Below are 24,479 nucleotides of genomic sequence, written 5' to 3'. Positions count from 1 at the left end.
TAAATTGGAAATACGAAATCAAAAGAAAAAAAAAAAAATTTGAAACTAGACAAACCAAACACGTTGTACGAAAAGTATAAAAATTTCTTCAAGTTTGTCAAGAAAACAGTAATTCCGTTGAACGTCATAAAATATTAGTAGGAAAAATAGGGTATCAGCATGCATGCATAGAAAATGCAGACACGTGGACCCTGCGACATCACTTTTTCCCACACACGTTAGGTTGCAGGCTGCATGGCGTCGCAGCTCGGCTTATGAATTTTTATCGTACCATGCGAGCCGGCACATAGCCCGCGTTAAATAAATATGCACCGACGCAAGATACGCCGACGTATACGTAGAGTGGATGGACAGACGAGCAGCATCGTCCCCGGTAAATATGAATTGCTTATGCAGTTTGCTGTACAATGCAATCCCGCGTCCACACGTTTCCGTTATTATCCCTCGCATGCAGGTGCAGGCATATAGACATCGCACATCTTCCGGAGGATATCTCGGCGCCCCGAGGCGCGCAATAATCTGCGACTGAGATGGAAAAACCGGCGAACCTATTCTTTCTGTCTCCGGCCGTTGCTGCTGGTTCCGCGCAGGCGATAAAACCTGGACTGCAGCTAAACAACATTTAAGTCATTCATTTTCTACCGCAGGCTGTAGTTTCGTTTTTCTTTACTTTACTTTATTTTATTTTTTTTTCACCGTCTCCATTGCAGCACGACCCTTGACTCTTAACACACGGTGAAAACCGCCATGGCTAATCTTCATCTCGGCGATGCTGCACCTTCGCTGCATCAGGGGCGATTTAAAAAGCCTTCATCAGCTGCCGCGCTGCACTTACATCCGGTCTATTCTGGGACCACGTGTTCTACGTGTACGTGATGCTTGATATCGTGATATCGACCTGTTTTTAATTCCGTCCCAGACAGCTGTTGATATCCTTAATAATCATTAATTGAGCTTCTCTACCCGCAGGATTCTCATCAACGAATTGTATTTTACTTTTTTTCCTCCCTCCCCCCCCCGCCCTTTTTTTTATCCAAACACCCCTTTTTACACACCGACGGTTTCCTGCAGGGGTGAAAGTAAGCCGATCATCGTTTATCATCGAATTATAATGGTAGCGATCGTATGTGTAAACGGTGGTGAAAATTGGTTACGGATCGTGTATTTATACCGAAGAATCAGCAGTCAAGTGCGATTCAATAGATTTGTAAGAAGAATCAGCAGCAAAGAAATGTGTTTTTTTCATCATTTTCAATTCGTTTTGAATTGATTTACCGAATTTTGATACACCTATGTAGGTACTTGAAATTCTGCGACATGGCTAAGGAATGGTCCGTCAACTACGTTACTGGTTTGGGGGGTGAGGGTTAAAATCAAAAACCCTAAGGTTGGTAACGGCAAGGGGGGGGGGGGGGGGGGGGGGGAGTGAAATGCACCGAAGTGACGTTACTTTTAAAAAATGCGCTATGTTTATCTATGCGATCTTGTTTTGTTGTCTGTATTATTTGAATTTGAAAATAAAATTTTTTTCGAAAAAGCAACAATGTTTTAGGGGGCGAAGGGGGCAAAAAAAAAAAAGCTTAAAACCAGTGATCTAGTTTATGGACGACCTGGCATACATTATCGCAGTCGAATAAATGTCGAGCACAAATAGCTGCAAGCTTTTTCCGAGAAGAGAAAACAAACGCGTTTAGCTTGACAAAATACAATAAAAGTCAAACGCATAGAAGTAGCAATTTATGAATTACATGGAAAGTTATACGCGACTTTGGGTCGCTTCGGATAATCTCCTCTTTCAAACTCCATCCGAAACGATCCATAACTCCTTAAATTGAAATTCCGTCGGTTCAGAAATAGACGAATTTAACGTGGGTATAATGACGCGTGTTCATCGCTGCCTTTACATGTTTTCACGTGGCGTTTTTGCTCGTAAATTATGCTCGAATAATGGTAAAATGGTTAGAAGTTCAACACTGGGCGAAAGGAGAAAATTAATGAAAACCCACGACGTGAAAGAATGAAGAGATAAAAACGTGTGAAAATGGTCGACATCGATGAAAGCTACACGCGTAGCATCGTTCCCTGGCTTTTTTCTATTTGGTGAACAAAGCGAGTCGAGCTATATTAACGCAATTGCGAATCTTCCATCACCTTTTTACGGATTTAGTACGATATTCGTATCTGGCAATTGAACGCTGCTTTCCGAAAAGTATAAGAAAAGTACGTACGTGTAGATATACGCATCGGGAACGTCTGCCACGAACGATTTCGTCCATTTCTAATATTACTTTAGGTGAACATATGTATATATATACATTGTATACCTACGTTGGGATAATTCTTATCGTGAATTTCTGGCGTGCGTGTAAGCATAAGAGATGACGTCTAGACTTGGAAACAAAGAGCCAACATCAACGTTCAATGATTCAGGCAGCTGACCTCGCGTCAATAATTCTTTTATCTTCGAGGAGGAACGAAAGAAAAATCGCTTTTCGAGGTGCGATAAACTCTCGAGTGTAATCGAACTTTCGCATCTTCTTTAGTCGCACATCTGCATCCGTCGATGAATTGGAAATATCAATAATTATTCTGACAAAGCTTTGAAAAGCTTAATTGTGCTATACTGCAAATGTATCAAGGAAGAAAGAGAGGCGATGAAAGACGAGTCGTCCGAGTGTACGACTAACGATAACAACTTAGGATAAACTCGGCATGAATCAGATCAGGAGGGTGGAATACAAAGGAAGAACGCATCGAGTTTGAGGCAATTTGGAGTCTCATAGAGATCTCGCAGTTGATAAACCAAAGCGTAATCAATAAAACCGCTGGACCAAAAGCCGCGAAGAAGGAAACCACCCCGAGTATTTAATCAATCAGCCTTCCTTCGCGCGTTCTTTCATAAATCCTGAAACTACCGGAGGTTCACTCGAAGATTTGAGAGGTGAATTCAATTCTGACGGGCGTCTTATTCTCCGACGGATCATGATCCAGTTTCCCGTTCCGATATCTTCCTCTCGAACGGCATACGGACCGAATAACTTTGCATCCCAATAAGCAGAGTTCCGATGTGCAGTCGGGGTCCGTTTACACAACACGAAACAGACTCGCCGAGTCTTCATCCTCGGTTTGTGTTCACTCGGAGGGTTTCGCATCACTTTGCACCGACATTCGTTGCTCCGTTACTTCCGAATTGTCCCGATGATCAAGAACGCCAATTTCGGGTCATCTTTTACATCGCTGCGGGTGCAAGTCGTCTCTGGGAGTCCAGGACGAACATCTCCGAAGAACGCGCATCCGTCATTTATGCGTTCGAACGCACTCGAGTACCTCTCACTAAAGCCGCACGGTCGTCTTGGAATTCTTAGCACCGATCCGTTCCTCCGCGTCTGCACCGCCTGCGGCTCGAACGCGGTGCAATGGATCCCAGATGCAACGGCCGCATGCCAACGCGGCCTCACATCAACCCTGCGAAGCACGCGGCTTCAGGTTGCAGAATTTATTTGAATCGTAATTCCGGGATACGGCCCATCGCCTAGCGAGCTGCCTATTTCATACACCTTTATTGCCGATGCATCCCTGCAACGCCATTTCGGCCGCCCATTTAACCACCGCTTTATAAACCCCGCGAAATGAGTCTAATTTGGAACGCAGTTCGGAAACTCAGATCCATCCGCACAGTGAGATTTTACCCTAGAAATTTTTGAGTGTTGTTTAATTTTATAAATACATGGTTCACAAAAGCTCATCTTGTGTTTTGTGATCGTTGCAGTTTCATTGGGACTCTGAGTTTTTTTATTCTTATTTCGGTGCACTCCGGTGGAATATCTAGAAATGAACAAAGAGAATACGGCCTACGTAGGTAGGTACTGGTTACTATTCGAGGCGTACGCAAAGGTGCACCAAGAGCATGTGGATGCGGTGCAGCTGCGGAATGGTACAAAGAAATTAAACATCGCGCCGGAGGCCTGGGAGTCGTAATCAAACGCCTCCAACCGAGGTATCAAAAGGGGAAGGAAAGAAGCAGGCGGCGGGTGCGGGGAAAGGATGCCGGCGTGGGCGCCGCGGATTTGTAGATATACGGTTTGCCCGTAACGACGGGTAATAAACTCGGCCCAACCAATCAGAGCCGAACCGTGAACGAGACCACGCGGTACGCGTGAGGTGAAATATAGAATATAAGAGGATGAACGGAGGGAGGAATCGGTGAGAAATAAGAGAGGCAGGCAGACGATACGCGCCTCGAAAGGATCTTCGGTTATGTCAGGACACGCATGCTATGTAAGAGATGGAATTCGAAAGTTGGCGAATTTGGAGACAATACGGCGTGAATGCCACTCGAAGAGCCCTTCGCGATCCGTACGAGTCTACGACCAATCTCAGGCAATCGTTCCTGGAAATATTTCCCCGTTCCTGAAACCTCTTGCCTAAGGTAAATATTCAAGATAAATCCTGATTATGGAAGTCGTCGGCACCGAATTGGAAAATTTTATAATTTCAAGTTTGAACAAGGATATACTTTTCCTTCGTTCTATACATAACTATCGGTTTGGATTTTCTGAAAACTTGCGCGTAATTGAAATGAAAATTTCTGTATCGTTGAACGTGTATAAAATTAGGAGGAGAAGAAGAAGTGGGACGCAATGAAAACGAAAGCTCGGGTTTAATTTTAACGATGACACGCGTTGCGCCAGGACGGCAAGGAGCTCTAAGGATCCTAGAATGAGGCAGGCCGACTTGGAGGGGATTTTTTAGGTTCCCGGGGTGATACGTTAGGGTTTACAATGGGTCCATAAAATGCGGGGGGAGACTCCTTTTTCCCCCGCAATGAAGGGGTTGCGGAGTTTTGGACCAAGGCGAAGTTCGACAATGGGTTACACAATGGGAGCCGGGGCGGAATGGAATCAGGTCGATTGCTAGTTGAAAAGGAGAGAGAAAGAGAGAAAGAGAGAGAGAGAGAGAGAGAGAGAGAGAGAGAGAGAGAGAGAGAGAGAGAGAGAGAGAGAGAGAGAGAGAGAGAGAGAGAGAGAGAGAGAGAGAGAGAGAGAGAGAGAGAGAGAGAGAGAGAGAGAGAGAGAGAGAGAGAGGAGAGAGAGAGAGAGAGAGAGAGAGAGAGAGAGAGAGAGAGAGAGAGAGAGAGAGAGAGAGAGAGAGAGAGAGGCATGGGCGGGAGGGAGTTACGTTTACAAAGATTACTTGCTGGGTTAACAGAAAATTTTTTTTATACCACAAAGTAACTGATTCGAATTTTCGTCTGAATTTTAGAATAGCATGTATCAGCTTTCCCCGAGTGTAGTACAGCAAAACGACGAATTTCTAGTCATTCAAAACAAGAATTCTCACGTACGGACAAGGGGAAATCCTTCCGGAAGTAGAGAAAGTTCATAGCGTGAACAAATTGTGACAAGTGGATATACTGAGGTTTATTTCGAAGGGAACAGCCTGGTCAGAATTGACTACCACAGAGGACCGTCGAGTTTACGTGAATATGACAGTTCGAAAAGACTCCGGGAGCTTAAAAATGAATACATAACCGAGGAAATATGAGCGACGATCCACTTCTGACAACCAATTTAGGTTACGTCGCGTCGGTTGGACGTGATATACATTGAGCATCTTGCGACAGGATGAAAATCAATCTGATACCAAAGTTGACAAGCTTTTGGAGCTCGAAATTTAATTAAATCATCGCAGCGGGATTATACACTGAGAGAAATTTTAAGTTACAGTTACTACAGTAGCTATTTTCGTTTTTTACCGAACCCGAAAATAGAGGTCTGGGTAAAAAATTAAATCTAGTTTTGTCGCTGTAAGTAGAGAATATAATATAGATCTGTTACTTTTATTTTTGATCATGGTCAGTGTTACTAACATGGAAGGTTGATTTCATTTCTTATTTAATGTGTTATAGTAGACCGAAAACTAAGCGACACGTATTTTTTTTTTTTTTTATCTACCATTAAACGCTTAAAGTAAGGTATGTCAAGGGGTGATTTTATCAGTTTCACCCTCGAGAACGTAATATTTTTTAACCAATCCAACTGGAAAAGTTTTCTCATAACGAGAAGTGAAAAATGTAATTTTGTCAATTAAAAAGAAAGAAAAACTGCCAAATCACCCCTTGACCTCCCTTACTTTGGAGGATGGTTTTACCCCCTTAAAAACGTTTAATAGGAGATAAAAAAAAAATTCATGCCGCTTAATTTTCAGCCTATTATAACATATTGCAAAAGAAATCAAATCGGAGATATCGATCTGGAATAATTTGCTGTTGATGCAACAATGAACTGGTGCTAAGACTTTATTTAAGTGAAAAAAAAAAAGTAAAATCAATTAAACTAATTGCACGTTGCAATTGCTAGTAAATAAAGTATTGGCAACTTTGACCCCAGAAAATAATTAAATGGCGAAACCGAGCGTAGCTCACACTTTATTAGAGATCGTACCTTACGACATGGCATGGCTTCATGAACCTTGTAAAAGGTTACGCGTACCGTTCTGGAAATTTACGTCACGTGCTCATTCCATGTGATACCAGATGTCACGTTGAACTCTGTAGTGACTGCCGATAATTATGGAAAGGCAGACGCGATTCGCGGAGTTGCCTGAAACAATCGCTTTGGTTTCGACCGCGTTTAGTTGACCGCAAAAATGGGACGAAGAGGGAAATCCGCATTAAAATGCATCCGAAATCCACCGTTCTGGCCGCGTGTACGTATCATACCCACGTAGTCGTGGCGTGCGAAATTGCGCCCGCGGACGCAACGTTTTAGCAACCATTTTCGGCGAGCAAAACTGTTTCCTCAAAGTTGCCCGCTCGCCGGTCCGGTGAATCAGGGATGGAAGGATCGAGGGGTTCAAAGGATATTACGCTGGAGATCATTTGCCGTTTATTATCCGCCAAGTTAATAACGAACGAGCCTCCAAATTGGAATTCTAACTCCAAAAGCGTCCGTGAACTGGCACCGAATTACCCCGCAACTTTGACACGAAATACTCTTAACGAGTCTGCTGCAAAATCTCACCCAACGCCTTCGTTCGTTCGGAGATGAATTGAGCGCTCGAAAGAGACTGTATTTCACGTTACGAATGTGCATGAATTCATTTCTTTAAATTGGCAGAGTGAAGTCGGTCCGCAATTGTGAAGCTGGAATGTTTAATCGTTGTTCAAGGTTTTCGTTATTCATCACTTTCGAATAAAACGCGGTATCAGCTAGCCGAACAGTATTTCACTAAAACTTTCAAAAGGATTTTATAGTTAATTATGTTAGAGACGAATGCGAGTTTTAATGAAAATTATCTCATCAGTTTTGCGAAAAATTCTCAGGCTCGTTATTAAATTTTGCTACAGCAGAATTTAATGCAAGAATAATCGAGAAACGTTACTTTGATTTATTTTATTTTTGACAATCGATGAGAATTCCTGAATCACGCCAACTGCATGACAAAATTTGATGTAATTTTTTTTTTTTATCCAACGAGAGTTGGTTATTAAACGGCGGAATAACGTCGATGCGCGGAAGACAATTTGCGACTAAATGGTGGAACTAATGGCAAAGCGGTACGAGCAATTGAAACCAGCATATGTAACCGTGAACCGGTAATATGAATAATCATTCGCTCTCGTTGATTCGATTTTCAAGGCACACGCGAGGTAACTGACGGAAAATGGCAAATGTTTCATTTGCATGGGTCAACAAACGTGGAAATTTCGGTAACGGGCATCAAACAGCTTATATGCAAAACGATTTTTTACAAAATGAGGAAAAAACACAAGTTTGGAACAACTTGATTTTCGCCTACGTACGATGCTCGTACTCAAACCGAAATGAGTTTCTCCGAAAAAATAATAATTTAAACTCGAAATACTCCGTATTCACCCATTATTTGACAAATTGTATTACGAGCCGTTTTTGGCGTGTTACAAATCCTGAGGTCGACGTCACACGAGGCAAACGATTACGCCTCGCTACAAGAATATATACGTACTCACGCACGTGCGTAATAAACGCTGGAATTCGAAACGAGCCAATAAATTATGCGAAATTACCGTGAAATAAGAGCGGCTGACGAACGCATGGAAATTTACCCCGCACACTCTGTATTTTTTTTCTTCTTTATTTAAAAAATTTTTTTCTCCTTTTTTGTTGGTAATTAAAAACCCGGGTTAACGATAAGAAGTCACGGGTATAAACTCTCCCTAATTGGCACTCGACGCCGCGCCGGTGATTTTCCCCATGCGCGACGAGGGCGGGTGATTAAAAATTTGAAACACACGTCGGCAGATGCCTGAACGGAAGGTGATGCCTTTCAAGGACTGGGTGAAAAACGACTCCCGTCTGCCGTTTGGGCGGAAGACCGGAGCATATCGGGTCTTTTCTTAGCCTTGGACCCGTCGAAAAACCGCCGTCCCGGATCAGCGAACGAAAGGAGGTAGGCAGGAAGATGGGACGGAGGAGGGGGAGGGGAAAATTAGTGGTACCGCCTGCGAGAAATTAGAAATTCTTGAAATACCGGAATTTTATCATCAAGGTAGCAAACGCAGCTCGAAGTTACACAACGGTCGGAATACCAGTGCTCTTCTTTCCGCGTGGCTTTCTTCTTCTTCTTCTTCTCTCGCACTTATAAAAGCTCCGGGCTTTTCGCCGGGCTCCCGTCTCATCCGATTATGCGTATAATATGTCCCACATACGCACAATTTGGAAAGGAACATACCTCAAACGCAGAGCTGACCGCGTATCGGCGGAAATTGAGGTGAACCCTGTATTTTCTGTGCGGCTCAATTCTTCCTCATCGGAGGCCGGATTGGAACAGGTTAAGAAGGGATGATCTCGGGAGGAAGCGGTCGGCTTTCGTCGATACGTGGATGGAAAGACACCGCGCGGTTTGAAAAGAGAGGAAGAGTGTGACTCTCGGAGTGTGAAAAACGGGTCCGGTACTCGTCCGGGTTCTCTTTCTCCTTTTTAATCTCCTCCGCGTTATTTGCAAAACGCGAGTATTTCAACGAGATATGCTCGCGAGTTAAAAGGACTTCCAGAATGGCCGGAACTCTTCAAGGTACCCGCAACGTGGTAACACATAAGCAAGATATGCGGTGCAACGCCAGAGCAGACGATTCGCATTCTGGGCTTGATGAGACATTCTCCTGACCGTTGCGCGTTCGTAAAATAAACTAAGTGAAAACGTGTGTGTGGGGTGTGGTTTAAAAAGCATACAAGAAGCAATCCAAGTTCGTTGGAATTGTAAATAAATCCGAACACCGCGTTGCTCGACCGCTTCTGATCGTCGTTTGAGTCGATAATTCCGTTTGGCTGATCGAAGCGAGAAATTTTTCATACACTCTGTACGTGATTGCGGTACAAGCGCCTCTCGGGGAATCGTAATTCCCCTCTGGGTGAAGATCGAGATGGACAACGGGATCCGAATTACGCTTGTCCCATGCACAGTGTCCGGTCAGGGACTCCAAGAGGAATCCACCCCACGTTGGTACATAGAACCTAATTGAAGGTCTAGAATGCCACTGACCGAGCAGCTGCGCTAAATGAGTTAAGTAGCGATTCGATTCGCAGAGACACAAAAGCCGCGGGAAATACCTTGCCGCCTGCAGGACGATCCGCCGACTGATTTACTCGCCCTGTAAGGTACAAGGGGCGAGGCGACGAGAGCCTCTCGAGATATCCGAGAGCCCATCCCCATCGAGGAAGGCGTCGGCTTTGTACCGCTTTGTTTCCGCGTCAAGAACAGTCGCGGAGAGTGCCCGATGCCGGAACGTCAAGAAAACACTGATCGATCACTGATTGCCAACTTCCACCTCTTCCCCCGCTCTTGCGTGTAGACCCTGTTATTTCACTCTCTGGATCTTTGCACGTTTCACTCACACGCCAGGCAGCAATCACCTCTAAGAAAATGCCAACCCCGAACTTTCTGGGCGTTTGACGATTTCCTTTCAACTTTAAGATCTCATCTGCAGTTATGTAGGTACGCGGTATTGAGGATCATCTCCATGTATAGAAAGTGTCCGTAAAGTAAAGGAAAATTAAGATAACGTTGCTGTAACAAAAGTTCCAGAAAGCAGTAGTAGAGGAGAGTTCTGCGTACAAATCCCGATACCGACATTTTGCTCAGACACAAACCCTTTTTTTTTTTGTGTGGGGTTATCCCCACTCTGGTTGACTTTACCGATCATCGGAAAAAGGGTTTGTGTCTGACGTAAGATATCGGTATCGTGATCTGTACGCAGAACTCTTCTTGTATTACTACTGAAAGCGCCAATCAGATTTTAACCCTCGTTACTTATGGGCGCCATTCTAGCGACTTGTTGAACCACTATCCCTCGCTTTTTAGTGAGTACTTTTTCAGTTGGAAACTCACATGAGATACTTCTCCTTACCTCCACTCTCCGTAGCATGTAGGTATGTACTCTCTGGTCGTTCCAATTGCTTTCAGCGATGGATTCGTAGCTTTCGACAACTTTTCAGAATTTCATCGGATAGGATGACGTGTAGGACCTGGATTGATCAGCCACGATTTTTCAAGGATATATTACGTCCGGTGAGAACGACTCGGAGGATTCGGTTCGCATCCTTCTAATTTTATGGAGAGCTTCCAGCGTGACCTCGCTTCTCTTACTTCCTCAAATTTCAGCTGATTCGGCGCATTAACCTGCAGACTTCATAACGAATTTCGCGATATTTCAGCTTGAGTACCCACTTGATGAAATTTCACTGAATTTCCTCGAATTTCAAAGCCTCCGTTAGACACTTCCGGGGATTCATGGTAGTTTAAAGAGCGTTGGGCACTTGACTTTACGGGTAATCAACTCGCGGTGTGTCAGAGCTGCAGCTCATCTCTTTTCTTCCATCTATTCCTTTTCCTCGGCAACGTCTACAACGTTGGCACCACAGTTTCCTTGGCCTGAGGATGTGCGCGGAGATACATAGGCAGTCTTCGATCGATGCTCGCTGGCCATTCTCTTTCTCTCTCAGCTTCGTAATGCATGAATGTGGGCAAGAGTAATGGAGAGTCGGTAAAGGAATATATCAAGGTGTGTATCTATCGAGACATTTTACAACCGCAATATCAATGTTTCAAAGGCAATTCTCGGCCTCGGTGTGCACACGGTTCTTCTTCCTTGCGGCTCTTGAGGCGACGAGAAGGAGACGCCGGCTGCAGGGTTGAAAAATAGCCTCGGAGGAGGCTCGATCCTCCCACTTCAGCCAGCCAGAAAGCAAGCGAAGCGAGGCCAAGGGTTTCATTAAGAAACTGCCTGGTAATTTATTTATCTACCGCGTACCGGACAAATTTTGTCAATAGCTCGTCTCTCGCGCTTTGCGGGCGGCTTCGACGTGCTTGAAATTGACATCGGACTTCCGGTGTACAGGCGCATCGAATCGGGAAGTAGCTTCGCCGATATCGAACCTTTCGCCTCTCATTTGTCTCCTTTTGACAGAAGCCATTACGTCGCCATTTTCTGCGGTTGTTTTTGCGCCTCGGATCTTCATTTTATCCCGCTCTTATGTATATCGTGGAAAATGAAACGGTTTCGGAAGTGGACAAAGCCGCCTCTTTTCCGATAAAAGGTGGTGAAAGAAGCAGCCGCGAAAAATTGATAAGACCGAAGGGTGAATTAGCCGGGCGGAACGTCGTCGGCATAATGCATAACACTGATGTATTAATACGAGTGTAGAAGTGTTCCGTGGATACGACGAGGGGGAAATTGGCTAATGGAATGAGTCTCTGTCTACCGGGGCTTTTCCCATTGTTGTCAATTGGTATATACAGGGCATATAATACGTATAAGTACGGGATCGATGAGCCGTTGTGAAGAGGGCTCGTCAATTAACGCGAAATGTTCTTTGAATTAATGAACAGGAAAGAAGATTCGGAGTTTGAAAGAGCTTTTGTCTTTATTGTTGCGGGAGGGGGGGGGAATTCGCTTGTGGATTTGTACTCGTCATGCTATCAGTTTCCCCCGTTGAACCTGGTAGAGAAGAGAGAGGGCGCCATTAACTCTGAAGATATTAGTGGTTATTTTCCCTCCAACGATAGAAACACACTCATTGTCGGTATCCCGACCCCGCGTTTATGATCATTGAAACGAGAGTAAAAACTGATGTCTGCATCGGAGCTGTACGAGGCTGAATTACACGACTGATTCTTGAGTGGAAAAAACTCAATTTTGAAACTCTCCCCAGAAAATGCATCTCGACATCTTCTCACAGTCGTCGGAAATCCGGGATTGAATATTCAAGGACACTTATTCAGACCCCCGGAAAGCCCATCGAGCGGAGATATTTCGTCAGTTCCCATTACCCTTTATATTACTTCAGAGTTTAGAGTTCGCTGTCGGATCCCTTCGCCCTCTCGAGACAAATATCCGTCTATTGTCTGCCCCGAAATTAGGCCCAACCCCGCAAATTCTTAGCACCATGCCATCGTACATCTTCGCGTGCGTTGTTTGATCCTCCGGCAGGAGAATTTTGGCGTGGGTGAAAATATAGAAGGATGAAAAAACGGTAAGGCCACAGTGTAGAAGTTTGAAAGAAGCGGAAATTCAATTTATCCTATTTAAAAAATGTAGAAAATTGAAGCATGGAGAAACAGGAAAATGTACAGGTCAGAATATATATTGTCATAATATAGAATACATCGTATACAGATTATAGATTTTGACGTTTCTATATTTCCAATTTTCTATACTTGAACTTTCTACAGGATAATTCGTTTATTTTATTGTTTAAAATCACAGACGAATTCCGATTCTCGAAATTCAATATGTCGACTTTTTGACAAGTATTCGAAATCGTAAATTTGATACAAAATTTATTCAACAGCGTACCGCTGATGAATAAGATTTTGCTCACAATTAACGTGGGATAAAATTCCGTCGACGAAACGGCTTCCGTTTCGACCTTGTAGGAGAAGGCTGCTGGGCGATAACTCAATCTGTACGAGGGTGACGCGACCTTCGTTAGACGTAATCCAATTAGAGAATTGTGACAATTTTCCGTAAATCGACCGCGAATTGTGTTTACGTCTTGCCATTGCGGCGGGTCGCGAAGGCATGTTCACTAATTAGTCATAACCAACCTACGCAAATCTTATAACCGACTTTTTTACGAAACAATTATTATGAAAAGCCTCGTAAAAAAATTGCACATAAAAAAAAATTATATTCGCAGCCGGTTCGCTCTGTTTTGCAAAACATTTTTACACTAACAAAAGTTGAAGGCATATAGTTAAAATGATATGTATTTACAGCAAATTATTAGTGCTAAGAGCCATGCAGGATTCGGCATTTAAAAAATACCGTATGGGATTCAAAGCATGTTAATTGTTGCTGTAAATTTGTAACTTTATCCTTTAGCCGGAAGACAGAAGGACGAACAGGTATACTCCTACTTACAAAAAAATTGGAATTTATTTCGCGTTCTCCGTTTCGTCGTTGGTTTTACCTTTCCTTTCGAGGATAGCCAAAGAAGGGTTGACAACTGCGGAGTAAAGGAGAGCCTGGGGCATACAATGAGCCCTTAAAAAAAGGTAGGAAGGGCCGGCGCGAGCATCGGCAAGACTGTCGAGTACGTATAGATATACGCGTAGCGGAGAAAAAGTGAATTATTTTCCGAGCTGCAGGGTGTACCCACCTTACCCACGTACGAATCTATGTACGAATGTAGTTTTTGCTCGAGAAGGAGGAGGAGGAACAACTCCGCAGGGCTCGGTGCCGCCATGCATACCCAGTGACCCCTATTGTGCCTGGTTACAATGTCCGAATACGCGATATAGCCGTGAAATAATTTATGTATTGTAAAAAAAGAAGCCCCCGTCCCCCGATCCTTTCTTCGAATAGGTGCAGGAAAATACGGGAGGACCGTATTACACTTTGCGAAATCGAAATAGAGAAAAAGAAAATTCAACCCAACACCTCGACCGAAAAAAGGTTCGCGAAAGCCTTCGGGAATTGGTCGGAAACTCAATTGACGAGACGAATATATATATATATATATATACGTAGCAATGGGCGTCGTTTTTGTCTGACAACGAAGGACCTCTCGATTATTATAATTGGGATAATTTTTATCGCAGGATGATACACTTACGTGTACGTAGGTATGAGGTTTGAATTAATCATACGTACGTAGGTGTGTGCATACGTAAGAAACCATAAGCGTAATTTCGTGATACCTCCGTATTTTGCGTGAGAGGCGGTGAAGTACGGACTGATTGACGAATCAAAGCAGGACTCGGAGCGGTCGTTGGGTGCTCGCACAATGCGCTCGACGCGATGAATAAAACGTAATTTAACTCAATTGACGTTAATAAATACTATTTATTGGTACCCACTAGTTACGGCAAATAAAAGGGGCATGATTGGATCAGAGGCCGCGTTCCCAGGCGGCGTTATTCCGCCCGTAGGTCGTATCTCCCCCGCTGTAGGGACCCCGTAAACCCGGCATCCTCGGGGCGCGTCGACGTCAAAGCTCCGCACCCGAGTTTTCACCATGTTCCACAACGTGGCTGCTGTGGAATCGCAGTCACGTTCCGATGGGCCAAACTCGGGAATTATTGCCCCGAACTCCGTCGAATCGGAGTCATGTAAAAGCTCCCTCGGAGACTCGAGTGTACGGGTACAGGTCGAGGTGTGGGCCTGATCTCGATAAGAGAGAGTTCGTCTTCCTTATGACATCCGGGAAACGCGTACTTTTTCGCTACCTTCGCGTGTAGGTATCGCGGGCGAGCGTAAAAATCACTTTTTCAATCCTTCCGCGGAAAACAGCTGCAGAAGTCATTCTCCGAGATAAGAATACATTTCGCCCGGAGCACGTATAGCGAGGGTATATTATAAGGTAAATACCTACATCGACGAAGGGTCGATTCAGGGCGATATCTCTATTCACGGTTACGAGGCCGTACGCCGGCTTTATGCGTTTCAGGTAATATTCAGTGCAACAAATTCACCCCGGTACATAAGTGTATATATGTATGTATATATATATATATATATACCATACCTATGTATATATATATATATACCATCCTGCAATGGCAAAAGCTTTTCAGACCTGTGGCGTATGCGCTTTTGGCTTCGAGGCCGGGAGACGACGACCTTTAAAGAGCTTCTCGGAGCATAGAGGCAGATATCGCGGCGTGCGCGAGAAGTATGAATGTTCAACTGAAGAGTAATGCGATTTTAAAGCCCGCCGGGAGAGCGGAACCTTTATGCCCCGAATGCAGGGAGAGGGAGACAAGTAAAAAATATCACGGTGTCGTGGAGTGGCACTGTAGCAGCTATTTACGCAACGCGATTGCGAACGAAAGCTGCTCAAGATCGTTTACGTTTAAATCACTTTCTCAGGCGATTCAGCGACGTCTGCGGATATTCGATAATTCGTAGCACCGAATCCGCGGTTCAAACTGTCGCGAAATTTTTTTGTTTTTTTTTTTCCGACACTCGGTTGACCGCGCGCCCTGAAACCCGTGAACGGACCTGCATTGTGGGATTTAATTACAAACGGGGCATAATAACGGGGCGTAAACCTATTAATTATTGCTCCGCAACGGGGGCAAAATTTGCCGACACACTAGCAGCTAGTGTACGTTCAATTGGCGAAACGGGACGACGATTTATCGCTGGGTAGAGTAATGCGAAATCGTCGAACTATACGAGAGCGGGTATGCGAAACAGGGTAAAAGGGGAAAAAAACATTTTTTTTTAAATAAACTCCAGCTTCGTCTCCGGCCAGATTCCCGTAGAGAAATGAGAATTCGACCAGATGGAAATCCGAGTGTGAATTCGAGCGAGATCTCCGGAACCGGATGCGGAGAAGGATCCGCGCCGCGTAGACACGTGTGCACATGTGACCTCCGGCTCTGGAGTGCCGCTGAATTTCACAACCAAGTTGACCCGGCTCCTCGAGTCCCATTTTCGTTCCCAGTGTGTAACCAACTTCGATCGCCGGGCGAATCTCTTCGAGAACTCGAAGGGTCGAGCTGTTCGAACCGCGGATCAAGTGGTTTGGAAAATCCCGCTGACGACGTGCTTTCGCGGCTCTAATGGATGCCCGTCCGTGTCGAGCTGCTGCTGCTGCACCGGGAAAAAACCTTCACCGGCAAGTTTGCTACGTTCTCTTTTTTCGAACGATCTACTTTTTCGAAATTTCAAGCCTCTCGTGAACCCGAGTCGAAATTTTTCGGTAGGACGTAATTGGGCTTATGGAAGACACATTTTGCACCGAAGAGAGATTTTACTTTGGACCTAAAAGTGGCAGATGTTTCCATTTCATCCACGTTTAGGTCTAAAGTAGGAGGTAATTAGGACCTCTACTGATCCTTTATATCCTCCACTATTGAATGTACTGCAGGTCGGGAGAATCCACAAAATTCTTGGCCACGAGAATCTCGATAATGATTGAATTTGATTTCAATACTTATAAGATCGATCGAAGTAAGTAGTGATATCGAATTCAAATATCAATTATGATATCCAGTAGTTGAGATTAACGTTACCTACTAATACATATTTCATTTATTTTTTTGCAAATCTAAGCTTTACCTCTGAATTGAGAGTAATAAATTCTTGTAATAATCGTCAATCGTCGCAATAACTGTCTGAAAGATTTATTAGCATGCGTTTAGTTTACCAAAAGTAATACTAATTAACTCAAACGAGGGGATTAGTGCAAGAATAGAACGAGTGGCTTTAAAAAAATAAATACTTTTACGGTCGTTTAAACGGGTTCGAGTGTACAAAATAGCAATTGTCGGTACTGAACAGGATTTAAGAGCCAAATAGGATTTAGCAAGGCCTTACTTAGAATTAGTACCTGCAGGTCTAACGTAAGGCAAAACTTCCCTTACCGTGCTTGCGTCAATTTGCCGTCGAGTCAATAATTGGTTGTAAAATTTATCGGTCAAAGGTGCGGGATTTTCACCGGCAAACCGAATTATTTCCCCCGGGTATTATGGCGCTCATTTGAACCAGGTGTCGCTCATCCCCTCCGCAATAAAACCCCGCGGTTTCTGTTATATCGTCTGCAACGTTGTACGGGTACGCTGCAGGGGCGGTGCAGCCCCTCCGGAAATCCCGGTGTTTGTTCAGGCTCGAAACGGGGTCCCGTAGCCCCGGACCGAGGGTTGGAATTTCCAAAAATTTCCAATCGCCGGAGTGTATCATTCGCGGAAAATAGCTCGCCGTCCATTTTCCCCCTTAGGTATAGGTACCGCGAACGAACGAAGTTCGTGCGTTTTTTTTCTGCAATTTACAGTTCGCGTATAACTGTCAGTATAATAGGGTGTAACAAAAAAATAAAAACATTTTTGTTTTTTCAAACGCGGACCAAAATTTTGATACACGTTTTAAAAAAAAAGTTATTTTATTTTGGCACACCCCAAGGTGTCATATAATTTTTATCCCTTCTCTCGGTGCGACGTTAAACGTGTAAAGAGAACTAAGAATAAATGAAAAATCGAAATCGTGGTCGTTTACTTATTCGTGCGATTTTGCAATAAGTTTTGTTTATTCCTCCTTCCGCGCGTGTGTGTGTGTTTCTGTACTTCGTCTTCGCAAACAAGCGTTTCTCGTTGACATGTGGTATTCGACCTCGGCTCCTCGCGTCTCGTACATTATCGCTCGTTGTGTACTGATACATGTGTAATGTATGGCACAAAACCGAGCGACGAGGTGAAAACGTTTCGCACAGGCGCGAAAATTCATTCGCTATTTGAGAAACGCAATATCACGTGTATCACCGAGTCCTATTTATTTGCACACCTGTATTCGTGCGCTTAGCGTGTTACACAACGCACGCACATGCCTACATGTAGGCAATTTTCAATTTTATACCCTTTATGTACGAGCGAGTGATTTTTCATATCTGCTATCACTTGTTTGAATAGGTACGATTTTTTTTCCAATCGATTTTGTCGGAATCCGACGTGCACAAGGTGGACCAAATCAAACGAGCAAAAAACTTGAATATTCTCATTCTCCTTTCAAAGATTGAAAATAAAAAATTCCCGCAACTTAATAACCTCTATATATACGTATAGAATAAAGTCGTACCGCAGGCTGAAGTTCTCTTTCCCTTATTCCGCGTTTTCAATATCGAAAGATAGAAGGACATCCTTACCGCATATCTGAGAATCCGATGCATCTGGTTATGGGATGTAAGCTGCAGGGTGGAAAGTGGAAGCCCTCCGATCCGTTCATGCATAGCCGCGAATAATGCGTACAGCTCTGCAGGCAGTTTCCCAGAATCGCCCTTATAGGTAGTCCAGCAGGGCGAATAACTGCAATTTTGCGAATCATTTGTCAATTTCAATGGTGCAAAGAGGTGTTGGAACATATTTTATCCGCCGGACAAGAGTTATATCATATTTTGACAAACGCATGTTGCGGTCATGCGGGTATATAAATAGGTAGGTAAAATACAGATGGATGAATACACGAGTTCGTCAGATTAGCATTTTAATCAGTCCCGAGTGGCCGCCGGATTTCTCGTGGAAACTAACGATAAGTGGCGAGCTAAGCTTGCAGATGAAAATTGTTTTCAGAATTTACTCGGAACGTGATTTTTTCACAGAATATTCTCAATTTTTTTAAAAATATCCGACCATTTATTGTATTTCACGTCGAAAACATGATATTTTATAAGAATTACCCAACAGTTTTCACGATTCAAATCTTGATTCTAGTTTGATTGAAAACATTCTTTTACCATAATGTTCATATTCGTTCAGCTGCAATTCAGGAAAATTGATTTCCATCCTTTAGAAATAGTCTGCAAGACGAAAACTCGGAGTTTTGTTTTATTTTTATTTTAGAATTATAGTAGAAAACGAAGTTTTAAAAGAACATACCTTTTTTTTCATCGCCATATTGAATTCATAGGGCAATTTATTTTAGTGGGTAATTCGCTGATTTTCAACTTTTTACTAGAAGTCGTAATATGGACGGGTCCTAGAGAGAGAGAGAGGTATCTCGGCTGGCTGCTAGAATTACGGACGTATAATCTCGAAAGACGCCACGGTACGACTGCTTGCAAACAACGCTCTACACACATCTTCCGATCGCCCGACGAAATGTTTACGTCTCTTACCACAGGTCCGGTCGGTATCTAAACTTGAACTTTGGTCACAACAATGTTTTCACTACGATCGATGTTTGCCACCGTAAGCTATAAATTCAATATGGCGGCCGAAGCGAATGCTGGTCGAAATTGGTAGTAGAAAATTTTCTTATTCGACTAAAAACTGCAATTGCTAAGTGAATTTTGTAAAAAGTTCGCGTACACAGGCAATTCCGAACAAAAGCACTCGAATATATTTTCATTTGACGCAGAAACAAAGAAACGAAAAGAATTTACTGTCGCGATTTCGTATAATCCGTGCCACATCTTCATTTCTACCTAAAATGAAAATGCGTTGGAGTCGAATGGGGCTGTCAAGCCTCTTATCTCGTGGATTTTGATATCTGGGAGACGCATAAGTCAACGTCAAAATCGACCAGGGCAACCCCCTTCAAGGGGACAGGCTATTTACGCACGAGGTGTGGGATGAGCAAACATAGAGACAACGTGCCGCGTATTACACGGTCGATTAAAAATCCGACGATAAGATTGAGGGAAGGACGACGGTTTACTTACCACTTACATAACTCGTCCTCGGAATAAAAGGTGCGTCGGCAGCGGGGGGCGGTCGCAAATTAGACTAGAATGCCGTAGTAAGTTAACTAGTAGAATGTCGAACGTAGCTTGCGTCTCTGAGATTAGTTTCGAGGGCCGGCCGCACGAGGGCAGCAGCGTCGACGACGCTTCGTTCCGTATTTGCGGGCGCTTTTCAGTCGGCCGTAGTCCAGCATGCGCTGCGTGTGAGAAAGTCGAGAGTCAACGGTCGTGTTTCGGTCGCCGAGTTTGACGCCCGCGTGGTACGGAAGTAGAGAAAAACGGCTTCTTCGCCTCCTCGTACTTCTCGTTATTCTTCTTCGGAGCTCGTCGGAGAGTTTGGCCTGGGGAAAAAAAAAAGAAGTGCGCGTCGGTCACGTGACGAGTTGTTCGATCGTTCCGCGTCAACGTTCACACCGCTTGTTGATCCTGCGAGTAATAAGGTGTTTATGCACGACTAAACGACTACGACGATGTTGTTGTTGATGTTGTTGTTGAGAGGAACCCGCCGCCGGCCGCAATGTGATTATTCCGTATACCTTGAGTATTTTTCACGGTAAGATTATACAATTGTCGATGTATGGTTTTATCGAGGTGATTTTCGGGAAAACGGTGTTTGGGAGGATGATGACGATATCGCCGATTGTCCTGCGGGGTTGTTGTTGTTATATCGTTCAGTGACCTTGACGAAGAATTTACACCAATAACCGATGACAAAACGAGTGCCTCGCGAGTTACTTTTGTGCTTTTTCTATCCGATGTGTATCATATGCAGTGCAGGTTAAACTGCGTGCTAGTGATCTGACGTTACAGTTGAGTATAGTTTAAAGTTTGTTTCAGTGATTAAACAAGATCGATCCTGATCGTTGACACAAGTGAATACGGCGACAGTGTCAAGAATAAGTATACACACACATATATATATATATATATATATATATATCGATACGTAAAACAAAGGTCGTCGCGCGGCGTCTTGTGGTGCAAGTTCAATATTATCGTAATATATAATTGATACATCTTTCTCTCTTTTTCTCTTTCTATCTTTAATTTTCTCTCTCTCTCTTTCTCTCTCTCTCTCTCTTTTTCTCTCTATCTTTGTGTTTTCTCTGTGACGACTGTGTGTATTTGAAAGCAGTGTTGTGCGCGAAATAAACCCGGAGGACGATACAAGTACACGGGGAAAGAAATAGGCTGGACCCCAACAAGCAGCGCCGATCGGACACCTTATATGGCGGTAAGGTAGATCATCTTGTTGCTTTACTTCTTTTGTTTTTAGCCTTCTTTTCATCCTACCTGTTCGTCCTCTGCTTACCTGCCCCCCCCCCCCCCCCCCTTCCGCCATCATTCCCAACCGCTGGAATGCCTCAACCGGCTCTTCTTCTTCTTCTTCTTCTTCACCGGCTTTTGCTTCCATTCTGCCGGAGAAGCTCATCTCGTCCAACAGGATCGGATAACCGCGATTCCCTCTAAAGTTTCCCGTTTTAACGGATCACATTTTGTATTTGATAATTTACCGATCTTTCAACTTTAACGAGGATGAAGTTGGTAGCGTTATTGTAACGATGCATGTTTAGGAATAAATGTCCGAAATTAAGTGTAAACCCTGATAAACGAAATATGTTTTTATTTTGAAAAGCCAACTTCTTGAAAGTCATTCTAAAATTGAGTAATAATGATTTTTTTCCCCTGATGTTTCGTTACGTTAACGTTACTAACTTCAGCCTCATCTATGTTAGCATTGGATTGGTGCAGCTGCGCTACATTATTCTGCTCGTTCACGCGTCACCTGCACAGTTTATGAACAATGCGAAAATACCTACTCGTGAGATATGATTTCCAACCAATTCGAACGATTCTGAAATGTTCCCGAAGAATATCAAACTGTGTCTTATCAAAGTTTTTATCTTCGATACTTTGAAACAATATTCATAAATTTTTCAGAGATACTAAACGATTTCGAACATCGATTATGATTCAACCAATCGCAACGATTTGAAATCGATCTCTTGAACGATTGTCAAAGATTTTTACCATCCTGGCTTGAACAACATCGACAGCCGTTTTCTACCTTTGGATTCAGGTTGAGGAACCTGCACGCAATGCAGCGGCGGTAGCAGCAGCGGGCTTCCAATCTCTTGTTCGCTTCTTGGTTCCGAGAGTCCAAGGTCACTGTCATTATTGAGAATGCTGCAGCTGCGGCTGAATGTCGAAGAGAGAAAGAGAGAGGACGGGAGTGAGAGAGTGGAGGGGGGAGAGAATTGGATTCGTGTCCTCGTCACAGTTGTCGGTTAATATACTCCACGTACAACTCAACAGCAGAGAGTCGAGTCATGTGCCTGCGATACTTGCCGATCGTGCAGGTTGTCGTCCGGAATGTTTGATTCTATTCGCTGTTTGTTGGAAATTAGTTAGTCACGGTCTTGCGACAGCTCACCTTCTTCCTAACGCGTGCATTATACGCGACCCATGCTGATGAAAAAATACAACCCGATACCTATCCGCTCCGCGTGTACGCTGTTCCAAGTATAAGTCAGCAGGAAAGCGACGTCATTCCCGATATGCGTCACGCATGAGATGCGAACGGGGATATCGTGAGTAGAACGAGTTGGTTAACGTTCCTCTTACGTACCCATACACGGTTGATCTATTTCCGTACATCGCACAATTAATGACAATATGGATTGGTGCGAAGACAGGTGTGTAATCGCTTTTATTCAAATACTATCCAAGAAGTGAGAAACTTATAATTTTTTCCCATCCCTTTTGTGCATAACTTGCCTGCGAAGTACCCACGAGGCTGAAGACAAGCAGCTAAACGTTCCAATGTTCGTTCGAACAAGATGGCGAGGTCCGAATACCTTTATAGAATTGTGAGGATAAAACAGTACCGCATTTTTGTATTTTCAAAACGTTCAAAACGTTTAACCGGTGAATTCTGGCTGCTGGCTTCAGCTTCGCGAAATACCTCACGCGTTGAAATCTCATTATTTCGAGACGTTTTCAACTCCTCGACAGTGTAATCAAGCTTCATATCTTTCGGTGTCGAAACTTCCGGACGGACCCCGGTTAACAAGTTAATTTAATTAAATTGCGAGGTTGCCTTCCGTCCGATATCAAAATTCACATCACTTGACGGAGAAATTTGTCTAATTAGCGTTTAAGTAGCATTTTCCTTGTAGCACATGTCTATACTGTATTTACCCAATGATCGGCGTATCACATAACTGCTTGTTCTTCGTATCGTTTTCGCAGCGATTCTTAAACCTACGCATTTTTGCGGTCAACTTTGCGATTTATTTTTTCAACATTACAAAGCTCTTTCGCATACATTTTATATCAGGTTTTCCAGTAGTTACCGCGACTCTTTGTTTCCCTCTTACGTACCACACACAGTGTTGCGTCAAACTCTTCGCTGTTCCTCCTCGATCTCTCGACTGTCTCGTCTCGTATTGAATTCTCAGCATCGGGCGGGCGGTCCTGGAGATGAGGAACGATCGTTTTTCATACTCTATTGACTCTCCATAGATGAAATTTCTCTCAAGTTGGTGGTAGAGAGACAGGAGAGGTGCTTAGAAAGAACCAACCCATCACTGCGTGCGTATCCACTTCGGAAAGTTGGCCGGCGTTTCGTAACTTATTCGTTGAACGAGCTGCTTGACGTTGCGAGAAAGAAATGATGAAATAAAGAACGAAAGAACAAGGAAAGAATAAAGAAGGGTATCAATTTTCAATACAGCCGCTGCGCCGTCACTTGGAAAGTTCGCCACTCCGCCGCAGGCTCGTCGCTCCTCCGTCTACTTTTTCTGCGTTCTAAATTTCATCTAATTATTTTTCTTCTACCATTTCTGTCGACCGGCGGACAAACTCGACGTAACGGTTACAGAATTTTGTACAGATTCTTGAGACAGACCAAACGAATCGATCATTCTTTTGTCGTCGCGATTCGATCGAACGACAATAGATATTTAACGACAACATCGCGTTAAAAACAGTGTTACGAAACAATAATAAAACATTAATAAAAAAAATGTCCCCGGTAAAGAACAACAACAGCCGTTCAGCTTCGGTTGGATATTTCCGATCTTACCGCGTAGCATTTCCTCGGTTTCCGTCCTCTTTCGTCCCGCTTCGTTCTTCTCGTTTTCGTTTCATTCTCCTCGTCGAACCAACAACACAGCGACCCTGACGCACCTCGAAGAGGAGGCTGCACGAAGTTGCAGGTCGCGACTCACGGCCATCGTTGCTTGCCTGCCTGCCTGCCGAGGTCCCCTCGGATCAGAGGCACTCAACCTCGCCGCAAAATGCTACGTCACATTACACCGAGGCGTTGAAAATCGATCGATTATTCATGGCGTTCCAGGAATTTTGGTGAAACGTGTCGGTCGGGGGAAGGAGGAAGAGGAGGAATTGTTTTGCTGATCGTTGCCCGCGTAATCGCGTCGCCTTTATTTTCTAACGTTCTAAATTAAAACAATGCCGCTATTCCTTGTCTTAAATAGTTTGGAATGGCTGAAATTCTTCCGACAGATATCCGGGTTGCGGAATTTTTTTTAATCAGAATAACTATTTTTTGGATGGATTATTTTACAATTTTAAACGATGACGGTTTTTGTAGAGAAAATAAAACTCGAGTCGCTATTGGTACAATTTCATCCGTATATCGAAATTTATTTTTCATCGAAATTATGCTTTTCCCGGTACAGAATTTTAAAAACGATAATTTCTGAAAATACGACGAAATATTCTTATTTTCTTAGTTCTTCGCTATCTTTTCAAGTAAAATATTTATCCTTATCCTCTCAATCTGCATACAAAATA

At 43.7% G+C, this 24,479-nt stretch overlaps 2 protein-coding genes across 6 annotated transcripts in view; one reads left to right on the top strand and one right to left on the bottom strand.

The window, feature by feature from the left end:
* Positions 1 to 18,285, bottom strand: part of LOC107217059 (soluble guanylate cyclase gcy-33) — an 86,332-nt gene extending 68,047 nt beyond the window's left edge. Inside the window, exon 1 of the mRNA XM_046743102.1 lies at positions 18,126 to 18,285. Within this exon, the coding sequence (XP_046599058.1) occupies positions 18,126 to 18,209 (84 nt within the window). The 5' untranslated portion in view covers positions 18,210 to 18,285. The remainder of the gene's footprint in view (positions 1 to 18,125) is intronic.
* Positions 18,286 to 19,813: 1,528 nt separating this feature from the next.
* Positions 19,814 to 24,479, top strand: part of LOC107217056 (leucine-rich repeat-containing protein 24-like) — a 173,439-nt gene continuing 168,773 nt past the window's right edge. For 2 of the 5 annotated variants that reach the window (XM_046744023.1, XM_046744022.1), the window contains exons 1-2: positions 19,814 to 20,561; positions 20,797 to 20,895. The gene's annotated coding sequence lies outside the window, so the exon portion shown is untranslated. The other 3 variants (XM_046744021.1, XM_046744020.1, XM_046744018.1) reach the window with 3 other exon arrangements.

Source organism: Neodiprion lecontei, chromosome 6, assembly GCF_021901455.1.
Source record: "Neodiprion lecontei isolate iyNeoLeco1 chromosome 6, iyNeoLeco1.1, whole genome shotgun sequence".
Classification (NCBI taxonomy): Eukaryota; Metazoa; Arthropoda; class Insecta; order Hymenoptera; family Diprionidae; genus Neodiprion; species Neodiprion lecontei.
This window is presented reverse-complemented; position numbering and strand designations above follow the sequence as displayed.